General features: G+C 40.9%; 1 protein-coding gene across 1 annotated transcript; it reads right to left on the reverse strand.

The window, feature by feature from the left end:
* Positions 1-391: 391 nt before the first annotated feature.
* Positions 392-9,803, reverse strand: LOC143354546 (uncharacterized). The gene is made up of 12 exons (XM_076788725.1): positions 9,552-9,803; positions 8,095-8,134; positions 7,843-8,008; positions 7,536-7,690; positions 7,053-7,127; positions 6,440-6,562; positions 5,808-5,975; positions 5,584-5,718; positions 5,169-5,300; positions 4,286-4,349; positions 3,273-3,362; positions 392-2,523 (listed from the first exon to the last, which is right to left on the reverse strand). The coding sequence occupies exons 1-12, from the start codon at positions 9,626-9,628 to the stop codon at positions 2,312-2,314; spliced, it is 1,437 nt and encodes a 478-aa protein (XP_076644840.1). The 5' UTR covers positions 9,629-9,803; the 3' UTR covers positions 392-2,311.
* Positions 9,804-12,121: the final 2,318 nt, after the last annotated feature.

Here is a 12,121-nt window from a genome sequence, read left to right on the forward strand (position 1 = left end):
GAAACTCGACGAAAGACAGCGCGACGGAGATCGAGTTAAAGTGCGAACGAAACTGCATCGAAGAAAGTAGAAAGGGATTTCTGGTAAGGAAAATGATCTCAAGGACAACGAATTACAGTATTCCCTCCGTGCGTGCGAGGGAGATGGCGCAGATAGCCGCGGATTCCACATATAAAAATATAGACCCAAACACGCAAAATGTAACTTTAGTACTAGCACCTATTAAGATTAATGGCGTAGATGACAAAATGAGTAATAACTTGGAGCTTTAAAGCGTCGATGAAATACCGAAAAAACCGACTCTCGATTATTCTTTAACAAATCCAGCGATTAATTTTGTTTTTGCTATTGCAGTTTAGAAACATTCTGAACGTTTCGCATGACAACATTCTTCTGACTCTTTTTCTTTTCAAGAGGAAAATTCTTGGCCCACAAACACGATCGACGGTGCGTTCGATTTTCTAGGACAGTGTAACGCACTTATCTGTCCATCAAGCACATGTACGGCATATGGGCAGTAATCTCTACTTATCGCGAGTCACGATAAGAGATATTTTTTCGCAAGAATAAAACGACGGCGTATCATTATTATTAACACATTGTATGTGGGCTATTTTCGACGATTTTACTTCGTCGGAAAAGGACTTCGAGAAATCGCTCTAATCGTATTTATTAACCCACTGCGATTCATTTTACAATGATTAGAACTTCTTCGACGTTCATAACGTACTAAAAAGAAAAGAAGGTAAAGAAACTAGAATTTCATTTCAATTCAAGGGAATTAATCACGTACGTGTCCAGCAGATTCTGTTTCATTCCGATATAAGACGACGGCTCGGTACCTGCTTGCGTCGTATTTCGGACGGGGGTACCTATTCCTTTGTTCTTGAGAGTGTCCTATTGTCTGGCAGACCATAAAATTGAGAAGGATAGAATACGACATAACCTCTCGTTCTGAGCGGCGAAGAGGGGATAGCGATTGTCTTGTTGCGAAGTGAACACCGTCGTCTTATAACGTAATAAAATTGATAAAATTGAAGACGTGTGTTAGCATTCTGCAGAATAAATAACAACGCGAATTCCGCCCGTACTTCGTTACGATTCGCAATCAGTAAGAAAACGTTTCCATAGAGAAAGATCTGACAAAAATCAGAAGCTGTCGCGATAAATTGCATAATCTTGTTCTGATTGCAATGTATAGGGTGTCCCGGAACGAACGATGAAGCTTAGAATATTCGCGAGTGTACACGGAATTTACACGGTGGCCCATTATGTCTAATCGGGGGCCCTATGGGTGGGGGTCCTTCACGGGGTCCTTGTTAGAATAGATATCGAGATCCTGGCTCCCTTAATTAGCCGGGGGTCACCGTGATGGAATTAATGGGTACCCCAGCCACCGAGGGCCCGGCGGAGTCCCACGTCTCTCCCCTGAAGAAGGGCGGGGGATCCATAATTAGCGATTACCACCACAATAAAAAAAGGGCCCATCGGCAAAGTCCTCTAGCGGGCCTAGGACGGAACGCTCCCTTTCCTTTTTCCTCTCTCGCTCACACACTCAGAACTTTCACTCCCATTCATTCGTCCATGCGAACGTAGGTGAAACCATGAACACGATACATGGTGAAATAATTAAGGGGGTAATGATTCGTGTCCCAGTTTTATAATTCGACGATCCGAAAGAGAATCGTAATATGTATAAAATACAATACGGTATTCTCTGCGTGTAAATATCTGTTTCCGTGAGTCGCTTTCAGCTAAATAAATATTGGCACGCTCGTCGAATGAAAAGCCTCATTCGAGCAGAAACTTGACAAACGATTTAACCCGTTAGTTAAATATTTTCTCTCGTGGATGCACGCGTTATTTTTTTTTTTGGTTTTGCTCGCGAATATCATTATTAACGAAAGTATATTATTTTCGGCGAATAACATAACAACAATTCTGCGTGTAGAAATGATCGTGAAGGGTCGCGTTGCTTTACGTGTATTTCCTGGACTCGCCAAAAATCGCGATCGATAACGATTGATAACGCAGCGATGTCCGTATCGGCGCAGCCGTCTCGATCACGCAACGCTCGATCTTCGCCGCTCGATTACAACACTGCAACCTTACCGATAACGTGGCTCCCTGCGCGCGCGTGCTTCCAGAAGAAGTATCGTTTCGTAAGAATTAATCCGACGATCATGCTGACACGATCTAAGGGGAGAGGGGGTAGATAGTCTCCAACCCCCACCCCCGGGGTTACTCAATTAATCCGGGCGTTAATTTAGGGCACAACGTCTCTGTATCCCCCTCTCGGAGAACCTCTAACTTATTTGTGTTGTTTGTAGAACTGCTTCTTGCGAGGATAGCTCTTCTTTTCCTGATTTTGAGGCTGGTTTTCGTGCGTGCTCGAAAACTGTGATTGCTGCGTCGCGTTCGGTTTCTGATTCGGTTTCTGATTCGGTTCTTCCTTGCGTTCCCGACTGGCCTCGACATCGGTGACGTCCTGCGTCGGCGGCGGTGATGGCGCTGCTTCCGTTTCTGCTTGATAATGAATAGTACTCGTATCAGTGTATCGAGAGACGATTCGAAATCAGCTTGCTTAATCTAGATCTACTACTCTACGCGCTGTGTTTCCAATATTTAAACAGCGGCAATTTTATGAACTTCGAACGAGCCTCTTTCGTTCGATATCGCGCTGCCGGAATAAATATTTTGCGACTCGGACACGGTTTTCAAATCGACCCGTTTATTATTCGGGCAACTCCGCATTTGGAAAAAGTTCAATCTCGTAGTGTACCAACATCTAGACATTATGGTTTATCATTAATTTGCCGTTCGAACTTTGATTGCGCTAATCGACCGAGCGGCGCACAAATTCATTCTTGGAAATTCTGAAAGTTAATGTTTAAACTTAAATTGCGGCGAAAGGGTCTGGAAGGGTCTCAAGATTTTTTACACAAAGATAGTTCAATATTATACCTTGCCAAAACGATCAGTGCCTGACCAAAATCTATTAAAGGATTTGTTGTATGCTTACATAAATAAAAAATGGGCAGTAAAGAGAGATTTTTGATCAGCCCATATTACTTAATATTTAACAACCTTTTTAAGAAACTTTTTTTTTTGGCAAATAAGCGTTGTACCTATGGCAATCTCTCCACAAATTTTCAAACAAATTCATTACCCATAATATTTATAATTCATACACCCATAATAAACGGCTGAATTAACGCGTAAAAATGATTTAACGGGTTGTCGCTTGATTAGTTTGAATGTAACGAAAATACCTGAAGGCGTGGCTGGCGCGTCGTTGCTTTCTTCATGCGGTTTTCCATTGACATCAAGCTTTTCGCATGCGCTGGACTGCGTTACCGGTTCTACAAAGACAGAGGCAACAATGTCTCGATTAGTTCTCATTATTAGTATTAGTTCTCATACTGCCACTGCGAAAACGAGACGACAGAATGAATTGCACTTAACTTGCACGACTGACACAAAACAACGTCTGCCGACGAACAACGTCTTCTTGCTACGAAAGAAGCTCCATGTTGATCCAGACTGCAGATTTTTCATGCATTCATATCCGTTCAAAAAATAATGCTCGTATTCGTAAAAGTTCATAACACATTCCTGTTCAAATCTTCAATGATTTGCATAAACATCCGCAGTCTACTCATGGTTTCGCACGCTTCGTCGTTATGAATTCGCTTGTTTCTTTGTTTCTTTACGGTCGAAGAAAATGCGTATCGGGACAAGGCAATTAAGATTAAGATTCCTGACCAAGAAATTCTCTTTATTCCGTCAATTGTCAAAGGCGAAGTTGCAAGTACGTTATTAAAATTAAAAGATGGTTGTAAACTGTGCCAACAGCTGAAACAACTTTCCATCACTGCGAGAAAAGAATCAAGAGTATGGCGGTCCTGGACTTCCGGTCCTCGGACGCTCAGGATCGTATGAATTGTTTGAACAGTGTTTCTAGGCGAATACCGACTCGATTTCAGTTCATTTCAGTCTTTCTCTGTTCCGAAGCAGACAGCGAAACAGAGTCGCCAGATCGAGACTTGTTCCCCCACTCTAATTTCCCCCTCTACCCCACCAGATACTCCCAGATACTGCGGAGAGGGGGTAACTTTTTCCCGTCGTCTGGCGACACTGAGCGAACTTCGTCCGCTGGAAAAGTGGCGCGCCAGGGTAACGAAAATGATTTTACACCGACGAACCACTTGTTCAGCCGACGGCCGAGTAAATGGCGCCTAGTCATCGTCATCGCACTCCCTTGCTGACCAGTAGATGGACTCACCCGGACTGTCGACACGCGTCTCGTTCGTTGCCATCGCTCCCTCCGTTTCCTTGTCGCTTGTTGTCTGAAATTGTTTAACGTTACGAATAAAACGACTTCTGTCGGCTCATCCTGGAAGTTCTCGCGGCCCTAAGCCGGCCATTTTTTGGAAACGAGAAACCCCGCTGGAACTGAAAGTGTTTTATCTCGGTTGAAACTGCGAGAACTTTCAGGACGATCCAATACTTATACAGAACCAATACGCTACACCCAACTTCTTGCGATCTACGCCATTTTCTGTGTTCACCTTTTTATACATCTCATAATTTCCATCTCTAAATAGACGATTACACTATTATATTTCTTTCTGGTTGTTTTTCGGCTGGACTCGCGTTAATGAATTATAATGTCGAACTTATCGGTACTTCAAGATGGTAGACTCGCGCGCCTCCTTGTCATATGTAATTTGTTTTACTGTAATTTATCGGGGATATCATCCAGGAATTATCATAGATTCTCTACGAGTTAATGTTCTTTTTATTGTTGCTGTTATTGGTATTATTATCAGTATTATTGTTCGTGTTACATGTTCCTCGAACGCGCGATCGTATCGAAGTTGTTACCGAAGGGTGTTCGTTCGATGATCTTTAAAACTCTCTAAGTATTCTAATCCGGAAGTTTTCATTCCAACGTGCTATCATGCAAAGCAGTAATCTTTCAACTTTGAGCTACTCGAGAAGATTGAAGTGAATAGTTCAAACCGCTCGGAAGCTTCTAATTCAGATACTTCGTAAATGTAGAATCGAGCGTCTTCAACGATTGAGCACGTTTAATAGGGAGTGGTCGCACTCAACATAAAATATGTGTAGTGTAAAAAGACAACAGCAACGAACATCGCTTTTACCTTGTCGAGAGAAAGTGCGTTAGGCCTCTCTCTGTTCGGGAGCTCTTCGTTGTCTTTTTTATTATCCTCTGTATCCTTGTTTTCGCTACTATTCGTACTTGACTCTATTCTGCCCTCAATGCACGCCGTACTCTGTGCAGTTAGAAATGTAGCAATTTTAGGTAATGTTCGACAAAGATTTATTATATTATATTAGTGCGAGATAAAGCAAAAACTTTTCGATGTGGTGCGAACCAACGCAGTGGTGCGAAGCTAATTAAAAAACGTGAGGAAATTCTAGCTAATATAAATATTAGGTAAATTGTAGTTTTGCAAAACGACGTCGAATATTTTTTCAGAAAATTCTGATGAACCATCACTGATTTACCATTACCGTGTGTTTTATGCTTAAAGAAAGAATGTTGTCAGTGCTTACTTCGTAATTGGGAGGAAGATCTTTCAGGGGCAGTTCATTGTCTTTTTTAATATCTTCTAATTCGGTCAAAGATATGTTTTTCTCCTCCTCGCCTAAGCTACTCGACGTACTCGACTGTGGGCTGCAATTGGCGGGCTGGAAAACGATTTCAACATCAATTAGAAATGTAGCGATTTAAAGATTGATCGGTGCGAGTGAAAAATATTGTCAGTGGTAGTACTTACGTTGAAATCGGAATCTTCCATGCTGTCCTCTGAAGCACAATTGTCGAGCTTCGTTAGTATTGTCTCGCTTTCGGAGTCGGAACTCACTTGAGAGTACTTGCGTTTTGCGTCGACGAGCATGGGACTTCCAACAGACTCTGTAGTCGACTTTTCATCGGGGCTTGCTGGCTGCAACAGTGCATTTGTTAATAATTGCTTATCACATCTATTTAGTTATCTTTGGCCAATTTTACATGTAAAACCTGTCCTTTAAATAACATATAACATTTGTTTCTGTTAGTACATTCAAAATTGTTAAAATACAGTAACCACTCGATAAGTATCTAATTGTATTGCATGTATATCAATACAGTAGCACCAGCGGCGGACCGTTAATTTTAGGGCCCCGGTCTAACACTGCCCGGGGCCTACTCAATTAACCCAAATGAACTCAAGTACCAAAAATTGTTGTATAATTTATTTTTTCTTAAGTTTCGAATTTAAATTGTTTTTATTTTTAATTTTTTTTTGTCCTTTGACCGAATGGGGCCCAGATCCGCCGCTGAGTAGCACGGAGTCGATAAATCTATCAAATGAGTTGTCTAATTATTAATCGTATTGCTAATAGACGTACACAACAATTATAAACTTACCGTTTCGAATTCCAGACCAGACAAACAAATTTTAATCGGCGGTGGGGACGGTGATAATTTGGACGAGTCCAAGCAAAACAACGTCGACAGACTCAATCTTATCGATTTGATCAGGATCTTGTCCTACATCCATCACCGAAACTATTATAGTGCTAAGTTTAATCAACCGTCTAAGGATCGGCTGTATCGGACAGGACAGGATCTACAAAATCTACTGGAGTTCTTTTAAAGACAACTGCTAAAAGAAAATGCCACGAATTCATGCAATTGATTCGCAAAACAATCCACGTTTCGCTACTTCTTCAACACTAGATTTACGGAGCACTAAAAGTGACTATTTTACAGTATTTCATAAGAATAATAAGAATGTGTCTACCCAAATTAGCCAAAGAAATTAATTTGTTGTACATTTCCTCGTTTCTTCACAATCTCAAAATTCGTAAATTATAAATATTAGAACTCCCGCCATTTTGTCCCGTGAACCTAGTGTTAAAGTAAATGTACGAAGTTAAGGAGGGGAAAGGTATAAACAGATAAATACGACGGAAACGGTAGTAGAAATGCAACAAATTAAACTGTATTGTAATTATTAATGAACCTTATTGTTGCTTACTCTACGTCTCGATGACTTCGCTGCCTTTAAATGTATCGCTCTCAGCCGTCTGCGACTCTTTTGTAGGAATTTTACCTACAAAGAATAATTTGCTTTTACTTATTACAAACATGATAGAACAAACAATATTTGTTGTTTGTTGATTTCTGAGGCCGTTTGAAGTAACTTTTTCCTTTGTGAAAAAGTTCTCCGCGGCTTTGTTCAAGAGTTATTGACGAAAAACACGGACCAATCATAGCGCGGCCACGCTGGGCCCCGCTGAGTAGCTGCGCTCTGATTGGTCCGTGTTTTTCGTTAATAGTTCCTTAACAAAGCCGCGGAGAACATTTTCGTAAAGGAAAAAGTTAGCTCAAATCACCTCAGGAATCGCCTCATTCAATGAAGTACAACATTTCCGGGACACCCTATACTTGAAAGGTCATCGAGATATGCCTTTATCGATATTTTCACAAACTCAAGCGCAGTTTATAATAACTTTCGTACCATTTCAATCGCTTCGACGCGAGGATAGCCCAAAATGAAAGCCCCCACGTTGAGTCCGCCTCTGATAATTCGCAAGATAACCAGCCCTGGTATGAACAAGATCCAAGGTAGCGGTCTGACGAGTTCGATTTTCCCAAACACCTTTCCATTGTCCTCTGTTTGAACACAGAAAAGTACAATGAAACAGACCGCGCCTATGAGAATTGTTTAATTACAATCTATAATAATAATTCAAATACGAGTCGTTTAAATGAGTTGCTTTGTCGCGTCTCCACATACGAGAAATTGTTAACCACTAATTAATTACCAGCACTGATTTCATTGGCCGGCAGACTCCATTGCGACGACTTCTCCGCGACGTACAAGAAGTAATCGATCAGTTTCAAAAGCGGCATACCCACGAACGTCTGCGACATTGTGATAAACATCGACTCCATCCATCCTATTACACCACCCGATGTTTTGGATGTCACCTGAAAATGTTTTTATTGCGATTAAGTCACGATAAACATAATAAAAGAATGTGTACGCTTGTTTTTAAGACGGCTCCGACACTCACGGCATACGGAGATCCTGCATCCTCCATGTTTCCAGTCGGTCTAGAAACGAGATACGTTGAGATCTTTGCGATTAAGTCAGACAATTTTCATGTTTCATAAAGATCCGTTAGTTGTCGGAAATATTATAGTTAAATACAATTCCGTTAAACCGATCGAAGAGATTGACGAGAAAAAGAGGGTCAGCCAGAAGTGGTGCGTTATCTTGTCGTCGTATCTACTGAAAGGTTAAATGTAATCTGGACTAATAGGCGAGATTTTCTTGGCTTATTCAGTTTAATAGTTTACTCGTGTCGTAAAGCGACTGAAATAGTTACTATTCTTCTGAAGAAAAAGTTTAAATATTACGCAACTATCGCTCACGCGACAACGGGGCGACAGACGCTAGTTGAACTATGATACGAACAAAGTAGTTTGTTACTCCCGCGTGCACGGACAATTTATTGGCAAGTTCGCGCGAATAAAATTCTCTCCTATTAAAGTGTAATAAAATCGATAACAAATAAACAATAAAGAATGCAGCGGCGATAATCCGTTATCGAGAAGGCATGACCTCGTCCTATCGCTTAGAATGCACGTACTCCCATAGAATGATCTCCGCTATAAAATGCTGTGCGATGAATAAAAAGAATTTTTGTTCTTCTTTTCCTAAGCTACGTTCTCTTTAGCTAAGTTTAAGGAACGCATGTTCGACAAGACGCTCGAACCAATACACCCGAACCGATACGCTCGAACCAATACACTCCAACAACTATCAACACACTGGTCTACACAATTTGTTCGAACAAATTATCCTAATACTAATATTCTAACAATGTTCGAAGAGTTTAGCCCCTTGCGCTACAACAGAGTTTAATAAAAATCTATTAATTTCCTTTCGACCGAAATAAAATTCAATTTGGTTATTGTCGATGTACATGTATATAAGAAACGATATAACACGTCATTTGCGTTCACCTTTCAGTAGCTTTTCAGTTTTTTCCCAGTTCAACAATAATTCTTTCATTTCGTTACAGCCTAGTATCCACGTTGATATAAACAATATTTTAGATAAACAGTTTTTTTAATTATATACAATTAATTACCGAACTAAACACAAATACACAATCTCACTTTCATTTAAATTACGATGGCTTTGAATTCCCTTGCTGATTGTTTTAATCGTCTTTCACTGTATTTCGAGACTAGGGTAAGGGGCCCAATTACTGTGCCTATATTAATTATACTTACTTTTAACTGATTATCTTTATACTGATTTTAATGAAAAACATTAAGTATCTCTTTTTTTAATATTCAATACGCTTTGAAAACAAGTATAATTAATATAGGCACAGTAATCGGGCCCCTTACCCTGGGCCCCGGAGTTCGTGCTGAACGAGTGCTATACTCGAAAGACAATTTACTAGGTTCGCGAACTTTTCTCGAAATGTAGCAGCTGCTCGAGAAAGAATTTCTTTACCGGAGAAAATTCTCGCCTAACAGCCCATGTGAAACCGTCCCTTCTAGCCGAGTGACTGAACTACCGAAACAAAGCATGAGAACGGTAGCGGGAATAATTTCACTATCAGAAAGACGTGACCCGGCGTTATCCGTCGGGACACAGAAACACTTTACAACAAACGGCGGTGTCGACGCGCGACGCGAAATAAGAACTGTTTATTCACACGTCGTTATGGAAACAACGATATTTACGGCGGGATGTAATTACACGATACTCGATCACTCTTCAATGGAAATATTATAATTCTGGAATACCTCTTCGAAATAATATTTTTCTAGTTAATATACGTTCACGAAAATGACTAGACTGTTCGTCTTTAAATATTTATATTTCACGAATTTCAACAATTTCAGCTTGAGTTTGTCGTACACCGTCGCACCTGTTAGCCAGCAAAACGAAACTTCGCCAAACGTTGATCACTGCCAATACACACACTGCTCGCGATGATCTACGCTCAGGGAAGCCAGGCGGCAGTTTTTCCGTTGTTTAGATCGCCAAGGACGAACAGTCCTTAACAGCGAACAGTGAATCGAACTTCCCTGGTGTAAACCGTCCCATTCGAAACGACCAATGGAATTTTGGACGCTTCTCTACTCAGCTGACCGTAAAATTAAACGTCTTCAACACGTTAAACTAAAATTGCAATAAATTATTTCTAGCTTTTATTTTCCTTTCAAGTCGAATTTGCCCAGGTCTGGCTCGAACAGGAATCCCATTATTTTCAATTAATGCTTTCCATAAATCATTTTCCATAAATTTCACCGTGACAGCCTACAACCCTCGAGTGAACTATTGGAGGCGATGCGACCCCAACCAAATTTATACTAATAATTATTTAACGTGTGTCGAAATTGGTTTTCAGGGAAATGTTGCCCGTCTCACAGCCCGCACGAATGATAAACAAAGTTCCGAGTTCCGCGGAACCTCCTCAATCCATAGTACACGACACACGGACTTGGTAGTACTAGTCGAGCTAACATAATCAAGACCCCATGGGAGACGCGTCTCGTGAAGCCGTACGATCACCCAAACACGATCGACGAATAGCTATTAGGTCGTTGCACGTGAAATGACAAAACAGCGACGTTAAACAAACGTAATTTTCGCTAAACAGAATTGATCGATTGTAAGGGAGCCAACAAATATGTTTAAAAATTGTATTCGAGAAAATCAAGTTTGAAAATTCGGCGAACACGCGAGCTATTGAATAGGAATCGTCTGACGCGTCTGATCATGGCCCACTGATTCTACTTACTTCTTGCGAATGCTAGACACGCAAACTTGAAAACTCGAAAACAAAGCCTCAAGCGAACAAAATCTATTCCGTATTTTCAACTTATTTTCTCACGAAGAATCGCCCCCTCCACGATTGTACCAATACTGAGACACCCTGTACAACAAACAGCGGACCTTATGCATTTATGACATAACGAGTAGGCGTAATTTAAAGACGTTAGAAAAATTTAAAAATACTTTCATATTATTTTCAACTCATTAAACGTATTAAGAAAGAAAATATAAAATAAAATTTGTCGCAAATCGGGCAGAAAATGTTTATAAAGATCCGCTGTCTTATATTAAACCGGCAGATTATAATGGTTTTTCTTGATTAAAACGCAACGAAGACCACAAGATCGAGATCGTAAAACGCGTTATATAATCACCCGGAATATACTAACGCTTACTGGCTTCCCGTCTTGCCTGGTGGCAACCGCAAAAGCAATCAAAAGGACGAGTATCCTTGATAGATACATGGATACAGTCTCCTTCCATGTAAGACGACGATGGTTTTTTTCGCAATAAGAAAATCTCTATCCCCTCTCCTTCTTGCGAAGTTCGACACTATTGTTTGTGTCAGAACGAGAGGGTATGCGAGAGGGTAAGTGGAGTACCCTCGTTCGCAATACGACGAAAGCCACCCCCACCCATCGTATTCTATCGAAAGAAAACTGTATTCCGAATACTCGCCTGGGTCAGGAAGACGGATCACGTTGCCGATTATCCGCGGAGTCCCTCTCCCGAGGAATTTACTTTGTGCCTGCGCGACCTTGAAGTGCTCGAAGGATGTTAGCTACTCTTCGAATTCAGGGAGACCGATAAACCCGGGAGCACCACGGAACATACGCGATACCGGTCGCTGCGCTGGAACGACTGGCGCAGAAGAAGTTTCTGGCCAGACAACCTTTGCCCGACAGAGTATCTCCGTAGTTTCTTCGTGATCACACTGTATATGCCACCGACACACAGCATTTGTTCCCAAAAGCTGATAAAAACTATTTTATTCGCCTTTCAAATATCTCAAAAACGCTTGGAAATAAAATAGTCTGTATCTCATACAATTTCACCAGAAAGTGCACGATTTTGAAATAACACGGTACAATAAAAATATCCCTTAGAGAATACATACGTTGGGTAAGGGATCCAATTACTTAAAAATAAATATAATTAATTATAGGCACAGTAATTGGTGCCCTCACATTAATTGGGTCCCTCCCTTACTGCGGGACTGACCCGCTATGATTCTGTAT

This window comes from Halictus rubicundus, chromosome 5, assembly GCF_050948215.1.
Source record: "Halictus rubicundus isolate RS-2024b chromosome 5, iyHalRubi1_principal, whole genome shotgun sequence".
Classification (NCBI taxonomy): Eukaryota; Metazoa; Arthropoda; class Insecta; order Hymenoptera; family Halictidae; genus Halictus; species Halictus rubicundus.

What these genes read in the sequence shown, in the direction of transcription:
- LOC143354546 (XM_076788725.1), bottom strand. Translation starts at nt 9,628, where the DNA reads ATGCTTTGTTTCGGTAGTTCAGTCACTCGGCTAGAAGGGACGGTTTCA. An exon ending in GGCCAATGAAATCAGTGCTG is followed by an intron (nt 7,691 to 7,842) that starts GTAATTAATTAG and finishes GTGTTCAAACAG; the next exon opens with AGGACAATGGAAAGGTGTTT. An exon ending in CTGGTCTGGAATTCGAAACG is followed by an intron (nt 5,976 to 6,439) that starts GTAAGTTTATAA and finishes GCACTGTTGCAG; the next exon opens with CCAGCAAGCCCCGATGAAAA.